Source organism: Apis florea, unplaced genomic scaffold (genome assembly GCF_048593485.1).
Source record: "Apis florea isolate Af1SG1 unplaced genomic scaffold, ASM4859348v1 contig_2492_pilon, whole genome shotgun sequence".
NCBI lineage: Eukaryota > Metazoa > Arthropoda > Insecta > Hymenoptera > Apidae > Apis > Apis florea.
The window spans coordinates 2,406,511-2,430,475 of NW_028256593.1; the positions used below are offsets into that span (position 1 = coordinate 2,406,511).

Sequence of the window (23,965 nt, forward strand, 5' to 3'; positions counted from 1 at the left end):
TCTCTTTATTTTCTTTCTTTTTTTTTCTCTCTTTTTTTAATCTTAGTCTTTCTTTTTAATCTTTTCTAAGCGTAACATTTCTGGTTCATAATGTTTTTCTCAATTTTTATTTCCCTGTAAATCAGGGTTGAATTTATTTTGTTTGCGTTTTTTTTTTTTCTTTTTAAGTTTAGAATCATTTTCTTTGTCTGTAACTTCGCTTATAATTCAGTTTTTCTACAAATTGAAACAAATTTCCTCTTTGTCGTTATCGTAATTGTATAACATAATTTACTCTTAATATATATATATATGTATGTATACGTATATATACGATCAAATGCTGTGACTATCATGTAATAATATAGTAGTACATTTGTTATTGTTTCTTCCATTTTCGACGATTATTATTGTAGCAACAAGAACAGAATTGAAGGAAAAATGGACCGTGATAGCATCCTAAAGTTTCTTATGATCTCATAATAAATAAATATATTAATTAAAAATTTAGAAAGTTCAATAAAAATTTAAGATAATGTGTGGCACATTATATTAATATACAACTTAGAATAGAGTTCTTCATTTTTAAATTATTATTTCTTTAAGTATATCACAAATCAAAAGCATTTAATAAAGAGAAAGAGTTTGAGGTTGAAATAAAATATCCCAATATAAATAACAGAAGAGAAATAACAAAAAATCTCAGAGAATATTCAAAGTCCATCCTTTCCATAATTCTGATACAATTACACTTGGAATGCTTATTATCAGTGTAAAAAAGTTGTGGACGTATATAGCTTCTGCAATAGAATATGATTGACATATTTCCAACAACGAATATTCCTTTTCCTCTTACATTTCTACCATCTTAACATTGGCCAACAACAAACTACACTTAACTCACAATGTCTATGTTTCTGTGTTTCGCTATTCTCAGTACGAATCTAATAAATATTTATTAACTATCGTTTACACGAGTCATTATAGTCACTAGAGAATAGAACTCGGCTTCTTTTCTCAGCCACTTTCAAAGGTTTTTTCTTTCTTTTTCTTTTTTTTTATTTTTTTATTTTTTTTTGATTTTGCGCGGAAAATTTTTGATCTGCGTTTGGGATTTTATGTGATAGTCCAGGGAGAAGGAGGAGTGGAATGACTGTAACAGAGAAACGATTCACCTCAATGAATATAAAATGAAACGTACGTCCTAAAGTACCAAGGAAAACAAGATCTAAAAATAGATAATTTGACAAAGCCATCATAAGACTTTGTTAATTGAGTGCATGCATGTAATGATCAAAAGTGTTTCTAAAATATTTGATTAAATTATAGATATATTTGTGCACATTATAAAATATCTTTTCACATTACATAAAAATTAAATGTAAATTGGTTCAACACTATATCTTAAATCCTATTTAATTTCGAAACGAATCTTATTCGTTTAGAAAGATTCACATGAATCTAATGTTTTAGAAACACTCTATACATTGAATGTTAGTAGAATATTTGAGCGCAATGAGAAAATATTTGCTATTAAATACAGTAATAAACACCAATAATAATAAATGATTGAAATCGTCACAAATGTCACATAAAAAAGAATCACACATTTATACCGAAAAGACAATCAGACATTCTATCGAGTAAAAACGTGTTTCGAACAAATTTCGAATTTATTCGTGCATTATATTTGTTTTACGTACTTCCACACGTACACACGCATTTTCTTGTACTTGACTTTGTAATACTGAAAAATTTGCTTCTTCTTTTCTTCAAGTATGTCTTTAACTGACTTAATACTTATCTCAATATTATTTGCGTGTACACAAAGCGGAAATGACAGATCACAGAATCGCGGGAAACCAGAAATTGCTTTATTATCAGATAGTAAAGTCTCCGTATTTCAAATTTCATAAAATTGTAAATTAATTTTATAAAATCGAATCCCTCAAATATTTTCCAAAAATATGATGATTCAATGATTTTTTTCTTGTAAATTTGATAACCAAATGATATCTATTTAATGATTTTTTGAAATTCTAGAATTAAAATCTGTATATTTTTAATTAGAAATTTGCAGATACGGAAATTGAACTATTCTATTTTTTTTTTGTTTTTTGTTTTTTTTTTTTTTTACATTTCTCTGCAAGAGATCCCCAATTTTACTTGCTAGACATTTATTTAACATAGCAACCAATAACAAAGACACCTTGCCTCTAAGCGCATCTGTTTCATTATTATGCAACTTTCAATCCAGTATACATTATGATACTTGACTATATAAAATATTTTCTATATCTTTGTTTTTCTTTCGTTTTCATCTCACTCATTTACATTTACACATACATCTATTCTCAACATATGTAATTCGAATGTTCTCTATTTCCGAAAATACGAAATATTTTCGTTATCAAAATAAAATATAAATTGGCAATAACGTTGTGTGGCTAGACGGATGTTCGCGGTGACAAATTACATAGGAAACATTGATCGCTTCTCTTCTTCCTCCTCCTTTCTCTCATTCTTTCTCACTCTTTGTTTTGTGCATTTCGTGTGCACCAGATAATTTATCGTTTCTCTTCGATTTCACGCCACCACTTTTATCACAACTGTGCACAAGAAAGCTTTCTTCCAATATCGAGAAAGAATACTCTGTCGACTAAGGATAGTAAAAACCAACATGTTGTCCGTATCTACGTTATCCATACATCTATATTAAATATTGGATTATTAAAACATACAAGGCAAATGTGTACCAAAATTGGAAATTATTTGGATTACTATCCCCAATCGATCCTAATCGTTATTCTGCACATTTCTCTCTTACACAGAGTATTCACTTTCTTCTTGTTACTATATTTAATTTTTATAAAATATTAATGTCAAACATTTTTTTTTTTACTATGCAATGTTCAAACAAAAATTTGTAGAATGATTACTATGTACTTTTTATGTTCCAGAGTTGATCGTGAAAACTCTAGATAGATTTTGAAGATCTTTCAAAGGAAGGCTTTTAAAATGGTCTTCTAAGAGATGTTCATCTTTGACAAGATTCACATTGTACATTAGGTTGTTGCATGGTCAGATAATAGGACTGAGTATCCCGGAAGTGTGATCTAACGAGGAGACCCAAGCCTAGAAGTACTACAGGAAGACCTAGCAGTGCACAGATCAATTCTCCCGTCACTCCAGGGGACCATGTGATGAAACCTGTTGAAATTTTTCATTTGAGAATTCCAATCGCTTATGAGAGAAGCACCAAACTTTATTATTTTTATTCGAGAATAAAAATCAATTATGGACATGGACAAAATAAACAATAACAACAACAATAATTGATATACATAATTAAATATCGCTAACTCACCACCATGAACATCCATTTTATAAATACTCCACCAGATACCAGACAAAGGAAGAGACACAGTGGCGGCAGCAACAGTGAAGACAGCGCTCTCGCACATGGAAAGGAAGTTGAGAGCGGAAATCGAGAATATTATGTACGAGATCAAGAAGATCCAGCCGTGGGTAGAAATATTCGAACAAGCTTTGCTGTTGTTGAAATGGCACGTGAACCCATGCTCTACGGTACGGTACAATTCTACTGGAGACAATCCCTGAATTGAAAAAAGAGAATCATATATAATTTTGCAATATGAATATACCTGTTAGTGTTGGATGGAAGCTTAATCTATGTGTATATGTAGAAGTAGTATATTTTCTTAAGTGGATCATATTAAGTGTCTATACGAGAGCTAGGTCTCGTCACTCGTTAGATATTCGTGTCAGAGCTCGTAATTACAAGAAAATCTATTTGTCGTATCCAGCGGTCAGTTATTTTTCTTAATTCTCTGATCAGGAATTGTACGTTTATCATAATTCTTCTCAATTATAGCATAATATTAGTGTCTGGAAGTACTTTGGCTTGGGATCATGTTGCATTCCTGCTAGGCTGGGACATCTTAAATTATAATATACAAGTTCAAGTATCATTTCCTCAAAAGCAGCTCTATCTTAGACTGATATCATCCTAGAATCTTCGTCAGATTTAACGATGTTCAATGTCCAAAAATAATGGGAGAAGATTCCGCGTGGAGAATTTCTTCGCATGCCATAAATCTCACTTATGCTTTTATTACATATCAACATGAGCATACCCTGCCTATTCCTGGTAACGTATCGATCCAACACATTGACAGAATGGCGAAGAAGGCGATCAGATGAATGTAGAAGAGCGTCTCAAGAATTGGAGGCTTTGGAATGTGTTTCGGTTTTATGGTAGGATCAGGATCGGTCACATGAAGCAGTCTACCTCCCTCCTCCTCGGAACCTCGTCGACGAATGTCTCGAGAAGACACTAATCTCGAAACCGTGTACAGGAAAGAGTTCTGTTGGCTGGCCATTATTTGACACATGTTCTGTTGCTGCAATAGAAACGCACGAACGATTAGAAAAACTTATATATCACGATATTTCTCCCCCGTTAATTAAAGTTAATCACCTCAGTGGTATAGTGTCCCTCGAGCAGGGTGAAAAACATAGCGAAAGCGGCGAGGGCGCCCACGTAAACAAACGTCCAAATTGCTTTCACGCCCCAAGTTCCCTTTATAGTTGTGACGTGAGCTGAAACCTCCCGCCCCCTGCATCGAAATTCGTCACAAAGGCCGTAATCCACGCTTATGAAAAGACCCACTATTATCGTGGTGCTTGAAAAGATCCTCTGCAAGCTCATCACTGCAACCAAAAGTAATACCAAAAGTTTTCTACCTTTCTTTATAAAAAGAAAAGAAATAGTAAAAGGAGAAAGACTTACTTTTGCGACAGAAGAAGAAGTAATAGACCAGGGAGAAGACCAGCGTGATGCCCTTTATGGGATCCTGTAGGTGGCAGAGAACTCTATCCCGGTCCATGGAGAGGGTGATCACTATACCAGAGAACGCGTAAATCAGGCTAATTTTGAGAAGGGCGCAACGGGGGATTTTGATTCGCAAACTGTTTGGAATCAGAGCCGGTGGTGGATATATTCTTCCCCAGATGAAGTATATAACGCCCAGGATGAAGGCAGAGAAGAAGGCAGTGAATAGAAGTCCTGAAAGGAGTTAAAAACTTTTTTAATAACTTGCAAACACGATCTGGGATATAATACCCCCCCCCAAATTTTAATTTAAAATGAATTTCTATAAAAATTCGCAATCGACGTTTCTCATTAATCAACGCAACGTACCAACGTTATACGGAGAATCGTATAGACTCTAATCGATAACTGTATCAAATAATCCTGATCAATATTACAAACAAGTTTCCACCGGTAATATCTTGGTAAATATATATATATACACGTTAAATGTATTATTTGAAAAATTAGAATGCAGGTAGAATATCACGATAAAGGAGGATAAAAAAAAAAAGAGCACGATAAAATGGCTTGCGCCAGGGAAGATGGATTCATCATGGCCTGACGATTCTCAGATATATCACCTGTGTAAGCGTTGGACACGTAGCTGACACTTTCGAGATAAAGGGGATAGGTGATAATCAAAAAGGTAATGGACACGACGACGGTCAGAAGGGTGGCGATGAAGGTGAATTTTTGCCAAGTCGCCCTGTCCGTATCGAACAGCTTATCGGTGGCCTGATAAGCGACATATGGCGAGTCCTCGGTGTCGGTGTACTCCTCGATCTCGACGTCGCTTCCTGTGCATCGTAGCTCCTCTTGTTCCTCGTCGTCGACCATCGTCGAGACGCAGCTCGCCAACCCAGCCAGCTTTGCGATTTATTCCCTCGCCTTTCTGACAAATAATGAAATAATATTAATACGATCGAGAAGAGGATGAAAATGTTAAACGACGTTTGTTCTAGGCTATGAAATATTGCAAGCACCGCAATGTTCGATTAAAAAATCGTTCAAGGTTTACGCCGAGTGGAAAAGGGTTTAAAGATAGATGGAAAAAATTCCATTGCATTTTGATTGGCTCATTACTTGGCATGTTTAGAAATTCAGCGACCTCTTTCGAAAATTCCACATCTTCCGTCGAATTATTTGACAAGTACATTTTGGATTCAATTTCGTTATGTTTTTTTTTTTTATTTATAGACGAAGAATTGGCACACGAGATGTGCGATATTGGATATCGAACGAGGATATTGAATAAAACACGTAGGAATTGTAAGTCATGATGCTAAAACAAAAATTGATTATATCTCGAAAATAGCCAAGTTTACGATCTACGCGTTTTATTAAAGCTTCTCTGTATACATAGTCTATGTTAATCCTTTGTGAACGAGCACACACACTCCCTCTTTCTCTCTCCTTCTCTCCATTTTCTGATTCTCGGCAGAACGAGGATATTTTCTAACGCGAAACGAGATTATAAACAAAATGTTCAAATAAATAAAGATAAAAAATTGTTTTTACTATTAATTTAATTTTTAACTTAACTTTGATGACATTTGTCCTCAAACGGTTGAGACTACGTTCAGTGTTCAAAACGATGTCAAAAAAAAAAAAAAAAAACACGATAGTAGCACAGTACTCGAAAAGTAGAACGTAATTCGACTTTGAGAGCGCAGTGGAAAATAAGTTGCCGAGCGAGAGAAAATTTCTACTACCACCACGAGTGCACACAGTGAGCACAGACACAGGAGAAAAGGATTTCTTAAAACGTGGAATGGTAGTGGTATACGCTGCAACGAATCCAATGCAAGCTTTTCTTTTCTTTTCTTTTTTTTTTTTTAAGATCGATCGTAATGCAAGGGTGAGCCATTTTTTGCGGGTACATTGCTCAGCTCACGCGAAACAATTCAGTTCAGTTCGGTCGATCTGTTTTTTTAACCCTCTCTGTATTTTCCCTTCTCGTCCTTGGAAACGGTGCACGATTAACGAGCACGTTGCGTGCATGCGCAGCTCGCCTGTGTATTTTTCGCCGTGCAAAGATTAGATAAACCGGTCAACCTGCTATCGGTTCACCGGAATCGTAAAATTTCGTGGTGGACTTTTCTACATACATAGAAATCTCTGCGTGAACGTAGACAAAACGTGGCCGACTAAACCGAGCTGAGAAAATGACTGGTTAAAAATTTCGAATAAAGTTACCGTCAAGTGATAACTTTATTTGCTGAAATGCTCGAACAACGTTTATTTTTATTTTACAGTTGAATTATCGATACGCCTTGAATACGCGAACGAATTATTGAGGTAAAAAGTGGCTAATTAAAATTTCGAATAATGTTACTTTGTAAATAATAACTTTGTTTGAAATGCTCGAACAGTATTTATTTAAGAACTGCCTTCGATGCGGTTCTCCGTGCACTACTGTGACTAGATGATTAGAAACCACTGCCCTCTATGAAAGATAATCGTTTTTAAACTTTTTCCATTGTCTAGGGAACAAGAGTGAATGAATTAGAAACTTTATATTATTATACATTTTTAGATATTCTGATAAAAAAAATTTTAATGCATTCAAGATTGTAAATATTTAAATGAATATATTAATATTTAAAATTATAGAAAAATATTATTACGTTTATTCGTAGTTTAATACGGTAGTTTAATTTGATCCGCTCTTCGTGTAATCTTGGCCATTTGCCATTGCAGTTATCTACGATTATTCGCAGAAGAATTAAACAATAAATTTTCGTAATTTAATTCAACTGTTTTAAAATTTTGATAATACATTTTAAACGTTTAAATAAAACGTAATGGTTAAAAAGATATCGAGTACGATTAATTTCTTTTCCGATATTTTAGAAAATGCGGTGTTTTCTTTTTAAAATTGCTTTTTTTTTTTTTTACAATATTTAAATAATTTGCAATTTCTTTTCTCGGTAAGCTAAGAAAAATGAAGTGTTTCGAGCGAGAATTAACTGGAAAATGAAGTTCAATAAAGAAAGTAAATTCATTTTAGAATCAAAATGTATCTTTTCTTCTATTAAAAAGATGCATTTAATTTATAACTTTTCCCCATTTCAGAAATTAAAATTTTTTTTATACTTAATAAAAATTTAAGTTTTTATATTAAACGGGCAAAACGTGGAAATTTAATCAAAGAGAAAATAATGGAATTAGTTTAAATTGAAAGAATTTCTGCAGTTCGATAAATAAAATAAATCTCTTTCCATTTATTAAAATGTTATTAAAAAATTGTGTCAAACCCACGCATAGAATTCCATTACTTTTATTTTATTAAAATTTCACACAAAATATCTAAAGCATATAAATTTCATTACAGAGTTCAGAATATAATAACTCGTTTAATTATTTTAATAGCGAGTAATCAAAAAAATTATACAAAAAAATATTGCAAATTTTTCAAAAACGAGATAAGAGAGATAAGACAAGAGATAATAAAATATACATATTGTATAAAAATTGTACAAGATTTTTCTTTATTTGGAGATTTCCGATGAGTGTTTTACTAATTTAGTAATTTTTTTTTTTTTTTAATTTAGTAATATTACAAATTATTCTTCTAAAATTTAATTCTATTCATAACGTTTCCATAAATTAAGCATTATTTGTCCAAATCAATTTATTCTTCTCACAAACTTTCTTAGCTGTGATCAAAGATTTTCCACTTTATAAACAAATATGTGAAAACATATCAGAAACGCTTAACATAACACCGCAACGAATTTCCCCTAGGACGCTCATCAAATGAAGCGTGAAATCCCCTCGGAAACAGGATCCTTTTACTGTTCGATCAGTAGATATCAAAAAGTAAATTTCATTCCACAACGATGAAGGTAACAATTTGCTATTTGCTTAACGGCCAATCGCAATTGATAACGGATCAGTTATCGTACTCGATGTAATAGATAAAAAATACTATATCAAACAATAAATACAGAATAATATTCCTGCGAGAATAATCCTTGATTAATTTTCATTGCATTGATGGAATAATTTTATAAAATATATTACTTTGAAGATCATTGTGTTGCAAATAATTGTTACGCAGCAGCAACGCTTTTCAACCATTTTACAATTGTAACCCATTTTTTAAATATTTTATTATGTATAAATTATAAGATATATTACTCGATTCGATACATTTCATAAAACTCTTGGCACTTTATAATACTATTTTCAATTGAATTGCTTCTTTTATTTAGACGAATGCACGATATGCAGTATACAATTAAACGTTGGGCCATGAAGCGAGTAACGGTAGAGAAAAAAAAAAACGGTTTAAAGACGGAACAAAAGAATCTAATTACATACTAGCAACTCGTCACAAGTGGCCTGAGACTGAACCGTAACTCGAACCTCGGAAAACAATAGGGTAATGTGCGGAGCTTTTTTCCAGAATTTAATCCATTTCTGAAATTTGTTATTACTTTGGAAATACGATGGAATATGATACGATAAAAAAACTCATTAAATAAACTGTCCCCTGTGATTCCGCCATATCGAAGAATTCTTTGTAACGAAATTTTTATATGAAGACAAAAATGATTTTTTAACGTTGGTAGTTAACGTTAATCGATTATTCCTTTCATTTAAGTTATTAAATGACGCAGTTTAATAATTTTTCGTTTAATATTTTCTAATTACGAAGACCAATATTAAATTTTTAATTTTTTATAATAATGACATTCATTTTTCATGGAAGTATTTTTTTCATAAATTTACTTAATTAAAAATGTAATTTAATTTTAATAATACGATACGATATTTAATTATTCTCGATATAATTTTAATCCGAGAAAATTTGTTAATCTAAATCTAAACAATGAAAAATTAAATTTAATTAATTATTTGATTAAATAATATTTCCAATATGGGATATTATTTAAAAAAAATTTCAAATTTACAGAATAACACAATGATCAATATATGCTGGTATTTTCCAGCCGAAGAATTAACAAATGCCAAGGAAATCCCGGCGTCGAGAAACTTTTTGAAATGAAACACTTTTAGAGAACATCGAGTGCACTCGAGGGATTATATCTCGGTGCATCCTCGTCCAGTGCCAAGATCGGAAAACTCTTGCAACTTCCTATCTCCACGGAATTTACACAACTTTGATATAATCTAACACAATAATAATTTATAAATTGTTATTTTATTATCTTTCTCGAAATTTTAGATTTAAATTAGATTTAAAAAAACGCCAAATTTAATAAAACTTAATATTGACATATTATTTTTAAATTATTTACAAAACTCAATTTTGATTAAATTAAATATTGAACGATTTCATAATTTTTCATTTATATAAATTGATTATTATACGTTATATCTCTTGTTAATAAATAGAAATGTATTTGTATCAAGTTCGATTTAATTTATTAAACATTATTTGCATAGGACGTATAAGCTTTGTGATTATCTAAAAAAATTAATGATATACGTTTATTGGATTAATAATCGATGATTTTCGTTTATTTATAAATTTGATGTTAATAATATTTAGTTTTTGCAATAAATGTTTATTATATTTAATGTTTGCGTTAAATAAATAACATAAAATTAAATTTCAAAATTTAAATGTTAAAAAAAAAAATTAATTTTTAATTATAAAAACAATACAATGACAAAAATCACATTATATCATCGCAAGATATTTTTTAATAATTTCCTGTGTATTCACAGTAACAAAGAATGCCAATAAGCTTTATGCTACAACCAATATCCGATACAAAGTGCCACTATATACATAACCTAACAATATAATTTCGTGCATTCGATAAGAGATCGAAAAACCGATAACCAAGCTACTAACACAGTTGCACTATCGAATAAAATATGAACTAGTTTCTTGTCACTTGTCGCGACATTCAAAGTATGCACGAAAATTAAAATAAATCGAATCGTATTCTAAAAACATTCAACAAAATTCCATTTGCAGGTTAGAATACCATTTTTCGAATCGAATTGTTTTTAAAGGAACAAAAATTTATCGAGATGGCTTGTCAACGAACTCTATATATGTATTGGTATTGCGACTTACCCTCAAAACCTAACCTGACACCGCCCTGTGTCACACTAAAGCCGCTTCCAAATCCCTCGGAAGTTGTTCTATTCCTGTGGACGCCACGTCCGTCGGGGATTCACATTCGTGAAACGTCGGAAAACTCGACTCGTTTCACGATTATCGTGAACCACACAAAAAGCGAGGAAAAACAACGACTTCGTCCCATCGTGAGACAAGAACTGCCTTCGATGCAGTCTCCGTCCAGTGGCGTGCAGTACTGTGACTAGGTGATCAGAAACCACGGCCCTCTATGGAAGATAATTGTTTTAAACATTTCCAATTGTTGAAGAAACAAGAATTAGTGAATTAGAAACTTTATATTATACATTTTTAGATATTTTGATAATAAATTTTAATGTATTCAAAATTGTAAATATTTAAATGAATATATTAATATTTAAAATTATAGAAAAATATTATTAATATATATATATATGTATATATATGTATTTTATGATGAATATTTAAATGTTTTAAATATATAAAAATTTGTAAATTTTCTTATCATTATAATTGGCAGTAAAATTTGTGAAATTATTTCAAACATCGAGTGTACCATGGATCACCATGAGAGAAAACGATCCTGAAGTCGCGCATGCGCAATAATAGTAACTGTGAGTGACAGCGGAGAGTATGTTTCGTTTTCCGACGAATTATTCGTGAAAATAACGAATTATTGTTAATTATAGTTTGACGAATATCAACAGATCTGTTTCGCGTTTCTTTCATTTTTCAAAAGTAATTATTTTCTATGTCTGTATTAATATTATGTTGCAAAAACGAGAAATCAATGATCGAAACGACAGGATAATTCAATTCAACGCGCTTTAAAAATTTTTCTATCGGCGTTGATTCGATCGAAAACAAAGTTCAGTTAATGAATTATTTCTAATTCTAAATAATCAATATAAAAAATTCCATTCATTCATATCTATTAACAATTTATGTCAAGTAATAATTTTATAACGAAAGATTACTATTAATTCTTTCGAGAAATTTTCAAATTTTAACCTAACTTTTACAAATTGAAAGTTGCAAACGTACGATTGGCGGGAAATGATTACTTTCAAAAATTATAATTTTTCGAAAACTATTATTGAATTTTCATAAATTTAAAATTCCAGATTACATTAAGAGATGAAATTATTACTTCTTGTTATTTGCTGTTATTTCAGACCAATCGTGACACGACTTCAAACCACTTCGATACTTTGCCTCTTTAATATTCCATCCAAGATTCAAGAGAAATGAAAGTTGAAACAGTAATCAAAGGAACGCAAGGATAATGTCTCGATTGTAAACTTCGTCAATTACGAATCCTATCAAAATTTCACGGTGCAACCGATGAGAAAGATCAATCCTGATTAATTGGATTTGCTTACGTTTCAATTAAACTGACAGAATTCAATTGAACTGACGGAAATATGAAACGGCATTCATTCTGAGATATTCATTTTCTCTTTTTTTCAAACTCCTCAAACTTCAATAATTCAAACTTCTTAACTTCACTTTTTCTTTCTTTCAGGTCAGATCAAATCAAATCAAATCTTTCATCCAATCTTTCCTCCAATTTGACATTAATTTTTCCATTTTAGAAGGTCGTTTTGAAAAAAGATAATGAAGATTCATTTCGAGAAAGAAACTGATGGGTATGTTTTTTTTTTTTTACACGTATAATTCACGATTAAGAGGGAGCATGAAATTGGAGCGTAGCAATCAAAAATGGGACGTTCATTGAATTCGACCAGCAAAAGGGAAAGAGTGGGCACGACAAGGAGTATAACATACATTATGAGAGGAATCGATAAGAATTGGATTAACACGATCAGTTGAGGCAGCAGATTTTCCTTAACATGACTATTACATTTAAAATTAATGGCGATTTAATCGGATGTAAAAATTGAACAATGGGATATGCGTTTTCCAATCCATTCTCTCTGAAGAGAATCGTCTTTCTGATGTCGTTCATCTTTGCTCCTATTATCAGAGACAAGTTCATTTTTCCTGATAACGAAATATTTTCCTTCTTTTTTTTTTTGAGAAACACGATCAACGAAACAACGTTTTTAACACGTTAGATGAAGAATCGAAGAAGAATAAGATATACGTTTCATGATTTTGATGAAGAGAATCATCTCCTTGATGTTTATTCGTCTTTTGTTGGTAAATTAATTTTAATCCTATACTCTTTGGAAATCTTTTCCAGCGTATCTTTTGAAAGATTAAGAAAGATACATGCTTAATATTGGAATATTTATATTATTCTTATTAATTTAGTACACTCCATATTTACATTTACTCAAATAAAACATATTACAAATAACTCAATATCTTGAAAGTATTAGTCACTTTGTAATTCAAGACTTGGTTCAAAGGCGGAAACGATGATATATCCAATTTAAATCATATTTTCTGGGATATCAAAAAGCAGGATTCACAAGAAAACCGATACTTTAATCTCGTTCCTTTGAGAAATTCAGTTATACTATATACTATATATTATAAATATATCCAGTTCAAATTATATTTCTTCAGATACAATCTGTTGAAGAAACGATCTACAAATAAATCCAAGTCCTATCTGCATACGTACCAAAAAGATCAGAACGCTAAACAACGGATATTGGACATCAGCTCGTAAATGTATCTAATTTAAACCACACGTTTCTTGTTACAATCGTCCTCCCAAAAGCCCGCGAGCAAATCTAAATTCAAATCGCGTTTCGAAATCAAACAATAAATAACACAAATTATTTTCAAATAACTCTGCTGAGATTATTTGTTATTTTATTTCAACGATTATTATTAATTGTTCAATATAAAAATCTTAGAAAAATGTTATTGTTTAGATAGTAACTGTGTATTTATTGTTGAAATTGTTCTCACTCTTCAAACAATTCGTTAGAGAAACACGAATTATTGTTGTAAATTTATCCATTGTAGCAAATGAAAACAAAATCTCTGTAAAAAACAGATGAAATAATAGAATCGTATGTATGCGCAAAAACTTATTCAAAATAGAGAAAATATTATTATTTCGAATAATATATAATCAATTGAATACATTACAATTCTTTAAATTGCATTATTTTTACAATTTGATGGCCAATCCAATTCATGGCATGGAATAATTGAGAATAATATTTTTCCAATTATTATATCTTAAATTCCTTTATAATCGATCAAATGAAAACAAATTGCCTATCAAATAGTAATTGGAATAATTATACTTGGAATAATTATTCCTAAATTATTGTTCGGAATAAATTTCATTCAGATTCGAACAGCCTACAATCCTTTCGATCAGACGAGATACGAGAAGTTTGTAAATTATTATTTTTATTTTAAAATTAATCGTTCAAGATTGTTTGAAAACTAATCTTATTTTATATGAAAAAATAAATTAACGTATTTTTGATTAAATCATTTATTCGTTACTTCAGATTATTTAATTTAATTATTAAAGCTTGTTATTAACAATATCGCAAGTTTGCTACAATTAACAAACTAATCACTTTTTTTTTTCTTTTTTTTTTACGAATTTTTTATGATTTCGAGGAATTTAATTTTCCGGATGAAAGATCGATCGATCACATTGATTAGATTTATTTGTTTCTATCCAGGACATCAGAATTCACTTATCTCGAATTTTATTTGAGATAACAAATTTTCAATCACAATGATGAACATTATCGAACAAAAATCCAATCCTTCGATTTATTATTTATCTGACCAAAGGAAGAACATAATATCGGTTGAAAATACTGATATTAATATTAATGATTGACCCTTTCGCATAAAAAGGGGTAAGAATTATAATATAACGTTTCCCTTACACGATTAAATGTAAATTCGAAACATTTAAATGAAGAATATCCCAATCATTTAAATATTATTATACGATGTTATGATGACTTTTATCAAAAAAAAAAAAAAAAAAGTAAGGAACATTTTTTCGTTCGAAGCTTCGTTTTCGAAGTTTGAAAATCGAGTTTGAAAAGTTTTCAAGTCCAAAATTTTCGTTCAAGTCCTCGATTTATCGTGAGATCGATCCTCACATTTCATTTTCATTCCATCTCTTTCTTTACAATCTGTCTTACTCTCAATGTGCATTCGACGCGTGTAAAGGAAAATACACCGTTCCTTTTCAAATATAAAAGGAACTTACTTACCACCGACCGACTCGATTAACAATTAATCCCACTTCCGAACAATTATTTTCAAACGATCACACTCCGCGACTCCTCCCCGCGGGAAACAATTCGCCTCCACTTATTTAATCGGTGTCAGCCAGTTGAACGGCAAGACGAAACGGGTTAATGTCGAGCAGAGGGGTAGCGTGGTCGGGGCTGTAGGCGTGGGACGACCGCGTCTCGAGTCCTGCGCACACCACGCGCGCGCTGAAATCGTGCGGGACCCGCGCCGCGAGATTCAGTCTGCGCGCGACACTCGTCCGTGACGCGTCGTCGTCTGCCTCTCCCCCACCGGAGGAAAAGTGCGTCGCCGATCCCCCGCCGTTAAACCACGAGGAGTAACAATCGAAATTATGATTTTTCCACCGAAGTAAAAAAAAAAAAAAAATAGGAGAAGCTGTGAACTGAGTTTATCGTTGCAGTTAAGTTCCTACACGGCCACGTTTCGGTCGTCTACCAGTTCTTCTGTGATCCCGATGAAAGTTTCTTTCGTGAAAAAAATTGTCGAATTTTCACGACAATTTTTCTTTTTTTTTTTTTCTTTCTTTTTTTTGGAAATGGGAAGGATCGAAGATCTCTGAAGAACGAATTTTAAACTTTTCGCACGAATGTTTTACCGAGTGAATTGTTGTTAAAGTTACACGATCTATCAGTGGTGTTTCTTTTTAGGTTTAAGAGAGAGAGAGAGAGAAATAATAAAAAGAAGAAATCACGAATCCTTTTTTTAATCGTTCGAAAACTTTGATTCCCAAAGAGAGGGAGAAATTTCCCTCCTTTTTTCCTTCCTTTTCTCAACAGCTCAAGAGAATTCCGTTTCGAAAGCTCAAAGCTTGGTGGAGAGTTCAAAGGGCATAAGTGGAATCGTAGGCAGGCGAATCGAGCCATCACCGATGTTGGACAGCAAGCGGAATGGGATAGAGACCTCGACGAGGCTCGTTTAAGGCCTAATTGCCAAGTTGCAATTGGACCCTTTGTTCTATACGTTCTCTGATGCGTGCGTGATTCGCATTCCTCGGCCGGGGATCGCAACAAGAAAAATATTCCGTCATCGTGCAACCCTGCTTTCCCACTCGTCGGCTAAATATTTTTTTCAAAAATTACGATAAACTCTACTTGAGACAAATCTCGTCTCCACACGAGATTCGATATCAGGATTTTTAGAAGAGGCGTGATGAAGAAAAGAGCGCGAACGTAGGGATGGATCGTGGTGGTGGAAGATCGATCGGCGAGACCGATGCGGAGATCTGCGCGGTGAAAGGGGCTTGAGAGGGCTGAGAATGAGAAGCGTGTCAAGATCGAGGGTCGAGGCAAGGTAAGAACGCTCGAACGCTTTTTATCGCCGATTAGCGACTCGTTGATCGAGCCGATTCTGATTCACAATTCCACCGTATCTCTTTGCCGAATCCCCGCGTGTCTGAGAGACGCATCGATCGATTTCAATACGATAAAGGAATCGTGAAAAATTCCCCCCCTCCCCAATCTTTTCGAAAGTAAAAAATTAACAATAATACAACGAGCTAATGAGTTTCTCCTCCGAACGATGTAACCGATACTTAACACCTCCTTCTAACCTTGCCTCTATTTTTACCGCGAAATTTTCCTTTTTAAAACGGAACCGGAGAAATTAACAAGTTGTCCAACAACTTGTCTTCTCGTACACACTTTGCAGAACACTTTATTACAGCAGCCAGAGAGAAAGAAAAGAAACCACTACTTCTTCTTCCAAGTAACAACGGATGAAGTAAAAAAGCTGTTTCACAGAAGTCATATCATATTTTTCTTTAAATAAATAAATAAACCCACTTTGTCCCAATATTTCGGACAACCTTTACTTTATTGAAATTGTTGCCTTTTTAAAATTATCATCCAACTTAAACCCCTCCCCCATCTTGTGAAACACAAGAGGGGAGGATGGTTAGTTCCCATAGGAGAGTCACGTGTTTCAACCGATGGCTTCAACCTTGTCGCGATTGTGTCACCGTTTCAATTCACCCTGTCGAAGTTGGATAACGGTCGCTGGGGAAAAGGCCGGTTTGCGATTGGCGGTCGGTTGTATGCATCCATAATGGAATCGAATAAGCAGTGTTGTGTACATATACACACACACACGTGTATACAACGCTCCATTATTGACCGTTGATCGACAACCGACGTTTAATAACCGTCCTTTTCACGTCCCTAATTGGTCGTCGACCCTCGTTAAATCTCTCTCGATCGTAAGCAAAGCGTTAGAGCGTTATTTAATCTCTCGATCGCGTCACGATTATCGTGCACCACACGAGAAGAGGACGAATTTGACCAAGTTGATAGAGACAACTTGTTCTTCACCACACACATCACGTCATTATATATTAGAAAGCAAAATTTTGAATTTTTTTTAATTTATGATCTACGATATCATAGACAGAGTCGAATGATTCGAAGGTGTTATATAAAAGTTCATTGAAATTTTATCTATAATTTTATTATTAAACTAGTCGCTGTCACTATTCCGTAGTTGGCATCCTTTTGTTTGTCTTCGTCGGTTGTCCAGTTCTGTAGCCCGACGCGTGGCACTGGCCAAAATATATCCATTCAGCTAAATCGGTATATTTCTTGTTTATATCGTTCTGCACAACACAAGGTTGGGCGTGCTTTCGTTATAAACACGATTAAAATTAAAAAATTCCAACGTTGGAATTATTATACTCTCTGGACTTTTCTGCTGGATCACATGGAAATCGATAAAAATGGATTTCATCAAGTTTTTCTCCTCTTCGTGTTGGTGCTAACTATAGGCATCGACGAAGGGATATATAGCTTCGTTTAAATGTCCACCGAGGTTGGATTACTAGGGGAAATATATTTCAACGGAATTTCGAAAATATCCTTTTTTTGGAATCGGATGTCGAAATTCTTACGTTGAACGAAAAGAATATTTATTCATTTTATTTTCCATTCGATTCGTATATGAGAAAAGTGTAGGTTAATTTTAGAGTTGTTCAATTCGTTCGACCAACAAGCTTCTCGAAAGAAACGACACATTTGCCGTGGAAACAATTGGAAAATGATTTTCATGACAGTGTTGAAGATTATTAAGAATAAAAATTGACCTGTCGCGACACGGTGATGGAGAGGGTGTGCTTCCAAACCAGCACCTCCCCTTTGCTGCGATAGAAAAATCGATTTCCACGATATCACGCGTTACATTATACAATTTATATGCTCGAAATCGAATATTTTTCCTCCCTCCTCCTCCTCCCCCAAATGGTGATCGCGTGACATCGATCGATAATCCTCCTCCTCCAAAATGTTTACAAATAAAAACGGATGTTAAAAGTTTTTCGATTAATTTCAAATTGATAAGAAAAATGAGATAAAATAAGAAAAAACGGTGTTAACTCTTTGCGCTCGAATATTTGGTGGCAACGGTTTAAATATCGCTTCGTGAATAGATTCCTAAATTCTTTAGGTATATAATTTTAATAATAGATATAATAAAATAATGTGGAATAATAATATACTATCGAGTCGGTTAGATTTTGTTGTTTTTTAAAAATTAGATCGAACGTTTTAGTCCGAGTTCGACAATAATCAATGGCGATGGAAATATTAATTTTCAAAGCTTTTTCTGACTTTTGTGAGCCAGGGATTATAATGGCAATGAAATAAGTTCGAATAACGAAATTATTTATTTATCCTAGAAATTGACGATAAAAATAAAGATGTAGTATAAGCAGATGAAAAATAAAAAATTAGTGAAAATCCATCTTTATAATTAATACTTTATAATTAAAATATCGAAATACGAAACGACGATATAGATTTTTAATATCCAACGAATTTTCTTTCTTCTTCGTATGCAAAGGTACGAAATGTAAAAGCTTTACACGTCAATTTGTGCGTGAAATCGAACAGGTGAATTATCGTCTGAAGTTATTCGTTCGAAAAAGGATTAACATTATAGGATAATCGTTCAAAATTCTCCATCTTTGGAGTTATTCCTTCTACTTCCCCATTTTTATCTTCCCTCTTCCTCTTCTTCGTTATTCCTACCATCGACTTCTTTTCTTTATACAACAAGAAGAATGGAAAGGAAAACGATACGAACACGTTTGAATATTCTTCTTCCTTCGATATTTCTCCCGAATCTTAAATTTAGAGAAAAAAAGCCTATTCCGCTAAATTTCTTTTAAAATTCCGTTTTAAATTCCTTTTGCACTCGTATATCCTGCATTAATAAATGTATGTATAATTTTCTCAAATATAAATTTAACAGGATTAAAATCTTGTTTTTCTTACGAAGAAGAGGTCAGCCATATTTGTTAAAGAAGTGAAAATAAAGAAAGGAATCGCGTGCTATCCGGATTCTAACGTATCGAGAGTTACTCGAATATTTCCTCTCGAATTACATTAAAACGGGATCAAAATTTTACCGATTTTCCTTTCTTTGAAACTTTCGATTTAACGAACGGAAGGGAAAAATGCAAGCTTTTCTAATCTTTTCTGAAAATTTCGAGAAGATAAGGCGTCGATAAGAAAAATTAGCGTGATGAAACAAGTCTCGCGTCGGGGCGGAGAGAAAAGAAATTTAAGAAGAAATAACTTTTGCGCGAAGGAAGACGATAAAGAAGAGGAGGAGGAGGAATCAAGGTCAAGACTGTGGAAAAGCTGTGGACGATAGTGGCGGCGGTAGTCGGCTTAGTGCTCTAATTAGTAGGCGACGAGATGGCGCAATTTATCCCACTTGTTACCCCCAATCTTAGTTAGTTAGTCGGATGTGTTGGTTTTTGAAGGACTGGGGCAAATATACCTAGGGTGGTTGTTGCCAGCGATATAATTCCGTCTTCTCCCTTCTAATATCTCTTTTATTACACGCTTCCTCGAGTTTGTTATTACCCCTCCACCGCCTTCCTCCTCCTTTGTTCTTCCCCCGGCAGCCTGACCTCCATTTCTTCTTATTCTTCTCTCGTTTTACTCTCCAATTTGTCTCTCTCTCCCTCCCTCCCTCTAGAGTTTTCGCTTATCGCCTCTACATTCATATTGGAAATAATCATTTCACCACCAATACTTCATTTTTCACCCGTGTTTTATTCCTTATGTAATTCTTTTCGAGAAGAAAAAGGGAGAAAAAAACTAAATGACATTCCATCTCTTTTTCTTCTTTTCTTAATTCAAATCCAAGCATTTTCATTTTACTCGATGCGAGACACGATAATCTAATCTCCATGATAAATCAACGGAGGAGGGATAATAATAATTCAACGTGGAAGGATCCGAGTTATGATGCCGAGTTATGTACCACGGGGCTGGGGCTATTGTTTGCTATAATGCGATTCGGCCAACCTGTGAATTAATACACAGTTTGTGCGATCCGTGTCTCGTATTTAAGCTCGAAACCGAAACCTTTGCCGGTTCGCGTGATTAGCATAAATATCACAACTTCCAACTCCTCCCCGTTCGAAAATTCGTGGAAACGTGTTTCCACTATCGGACGTTTATTTGTTATCCCCTCGAAATAACGGAAATAACGTATAATATAACAACGTATAATACAAACTCTTGAAGGCTTGAGAACGAAAAGAGACGATATATGGAACGACGATAGCGAAGGAAGAGGAGGAGAGAATGGAAGAAAGACGTAACGATATCGAGAATACGCGTAAATTGCAAAGGATTGCAAGGAGAGAGAAAGAATTAGCGAGATGATGGAGAATTTGAAACGAAGAAGGAAAGAGAAGAGAGGGGAAATACGAAGAAGATCGGTTAAAAATTTAATTTTTACTTTGCACTCCTGTGTTTATATATTTTAGAATGAGGTAACAATTACCAATCAAGTCCCTAGCAAAAGTTTCTAGAATGTTATACATATATTTATTAATGTAACGTGTCAATTCCTTTCTCTATATTTAACAAAGTTACCAGTCAAGGTAACAAAAGTCCCTAGAATGTAATTATGTTACACATATATTTACTAATGTAACGTATCAATTCCTTTCTTTATATTTAACAAGGTTACCAATCAAGGTAACGAAAAGTCCCTAGAATGTAATTATGTTACACATATATTTACTAATGTAACGTATCAATTCTTTTCTCTATATTTAAAAAGGTTACCAATCAAGGTAACGAAAAGTCCCTAGAATGTAATTATGTTACACATATATTTACTAATGTAACGTATCAATTCTTTTCTTTATATTTAAAAAGATTACCAGTCAAGGTAACGAAAAGTCCCTAGAATGTAATTATGTTACACATATATTTATTAATTTTTCTTTATATTTAAGAAGGTTACCAATCAAGGTAACAAAAGTTCCTAGAATGTATACTATACATATATTTACTGATGTAAATATATAATATAATGATAAAATGTAGAATGGCGACATACGAGTGCAAAGGGTTAAAACAAGAAAATAAGTAAAGAGTATTGTGTACTGTCGACGCGTAAAAGTTCGTGCTTTGTTTGCTTTGTTTATTCGTTTGGGAGTATGACAAGTATGCCACGTCAATCGCGCATCGCACGATACATTGCGACGTTTTAAAATTTTGTTAATTGGATTCGAATATCATTGGATACGGTTTCATTCGTCCCTGGATGTTGTATCGCGTGACGGTAATTTAGGATCGAATCACAGGATTGGCAGTGAGTCGAAAAGATCGTTCCTCTCTCGGCCAGTGGAGTAGAGCGACCTTTGATCGGACAATGCTTCTTCCTCGCCGACCATGAGGGTACCTGCACTCCGTTGCCGTTCGATTTTAATCGGCATTGGTTACGAATAGTGTGTATAAATAAACACTATAAACCTTTCTTTATTCTTTTCACCTCTGATTAACGCGATTCATTTTCTTATAAGACGAATATATATTCGCTTGGAGGAAGTTAAAAAGTTTGAAAGTTTTAATGCTTAAGGATTTTTTTTTTTTTTAATTTCTTCTTTGTTGATTTATCGTTAATTTATTGTAGATTGTATTCGTTCTTTGTTCGTTATCAGGTGACGAGAAAAGAATTCTAGGGATATTTATTGATTTTTATCTAGGGATCACTAGAAAAATGTGCGAGCATTCCAATCCATCATCAGTGTTGCTAATTACCTTTTGTAATCGAATATTTGTCCGATTTTGATCGATTCTACGTTCTGCTACCTTTTACTTCGAAAAGGTTTCGCTTCTATCAATTTTTAAAATTAATTTCGATAATTATAAGAAATAAAGGAAAAAGACCAAAAGTTCTCTCGAGACACGAATATTAACATTACGAGAGAAAATATATGAATTTTTTAGAAAGGGAGGGAAGAAGAAAAAGATGGATGATAATTAGAAGATATATTTGACCAGCTTTCGTGTTTTTAGCAATGTTTCCCGTATTTTGGAACCGGGAGTTTAATTGGGGGACAGCAATTAAACGAGCGCACCGGCTCGTGAAATACGAACAATACATTTTTATTTTTATTATACGAGGTTATACGATTCGCCGCGATACGATGAGCGATACGAGAAACGAATAACCTCTAACGAAATATCAAAACGTTTCGACCAGGCATCACCGTTCAAAATTCACTCTAATCGTATAAACAATTGCACTCTATCGCGACTCTTAACGCGAAATATCAAAATCCATACCACGCCACGCCACGTTTTTCATTCCACCCAACCAGTCAAATTAAATTTTCTGAACCGAACAAAATTGGAGACTTTTGGAAATATCCGTAACAAACATTTCAATGATCTATAAAATCTATAATTTGTTATCGATAAAGAAATTCATTTTCAAATTGGAACGATCATTAATAAACACCGATATTCTCGATATTTCGTGATACAAATTTCATTACACTCGTTTAAACGGAATTAATAGAAAAAAAATCGCTTTTAAATTAGAATGACTACTACTGATAAAACTAAAATACTCGAAGCAGATGAGGTTAATGACGAATATTCCAAAATAAAATTCATCGGATATTTCTCCATGTTTATCGAACTTCATTGCACTCCATTCAAAAAACTGAATCGATACAAGAGATTATTTCGAAATGGCTATTAATAAAAACTAAAACACTCGAGGCGAATGAAGTTAATGACAAATTTCAATTAAAATTCATTGGATACCGAGTTCTCGATGTTTATCAAACTTCATTACCCTCATTCAAAAACTGAATCGATGAAAAGAAATCGCTTTTAAATTTAAAATTTAACTATTAATAAAACTAAAACGCTCGAAAGCAGATGGGGTTACAACGACGAATTCGAAAATTTAAAATTCACCAACATTTCTCTTTCGTTACGCTCGTTCGAAAATTGAATTAATACAAAAAAATAACTTTCGAATTAAACTATTCCAAGCAGATGAGGTTGATGATAAATTCCAAAATAAAATTCACCATTCGACGTTCGTTTCTCTTCGTTACGCTCGTTCGAAAACTATTAATAACTCGAAGCAGAACAAACGATAAATTCCGAATAAAACTCGCCGATATTCGTTTCGAAAGGAAAAATATCTCGAACGTGAACCTCGTTACTATCGATTATCATTAACCGCCGATTGAGATTTTCGTGGCGTCATTATCGACGACCGAAACCGCAGTTTCTCTGAATGCGGTGAATTGACGGAGGTCGAGGATAATTACAGGCGCGACGATGTTCCATCTCTCGTCGTCCTGCTGCTCCACCACCTGGCCGGAAGTCGAGAGTTGCCGATTCGATTCATCCCGATTGAATCTCAACTGTAGGTTAGGTTAGGCTAACTTGGGTTAGGTTACGGATGTATTATTACCAGCGAAACTCGGCCGATTTAGAAACGGAGGAAAGTAATTATTAACGCGTCAAGGATGG

At 33.3% G+C, this 23,965-nt stretch overlaps 2 protein-coding genes across 2 annotated transcripts in view; one reads left to right on the forward strand and one right to left on the reverse strand.

Annotated features, from left to right (window-relative positions):
* Window positions 1–1,292: 1,292 nt before the first annotated feature.
* LOC100863530 (uncharacterized) lies at window positions 1,293–11,161 on the reverse strand. The gene is made up of 7 exons (XM_086906149.1): window positions 10,935–11,161; window positions 5,458–5,768; window positions 4,793–5,068; window positions 4,481–4,713; window positions 4,137–4,403; window positions 3,347–3,596; window positions 1,293–3,189 (listed from the first exon to the last, which is right to left on the reverse strand). Exons 2-7 carry the CDS (start codon window positions 5,711–5,713, stop codon window positions 3,017–3,019), a joined length of 1,455 nt encoding a protein of 484 aa, XP_086762275.1. The 5' UTR covers window positions 5,714–5,768; window positions 10,935–11,161; the 3' UTR covers window positions 1,293–3,016.
* Window positions 11,162–15,669: 4,508 nt separating this feature from the next.
* LOC100867895 (adenylate cyclase type 6) overlaps window positions 15,670–23,965 on the forward strand; it is an 88,223-nt gene continuing 79,927 nt past the window's right edge. The window contains 1 exon segment of the mRNA XM_086906158.1: window positions 15,670–16,463. The gene's annotated coding sequence lies outside the window, so the exon portion shown is untranslated.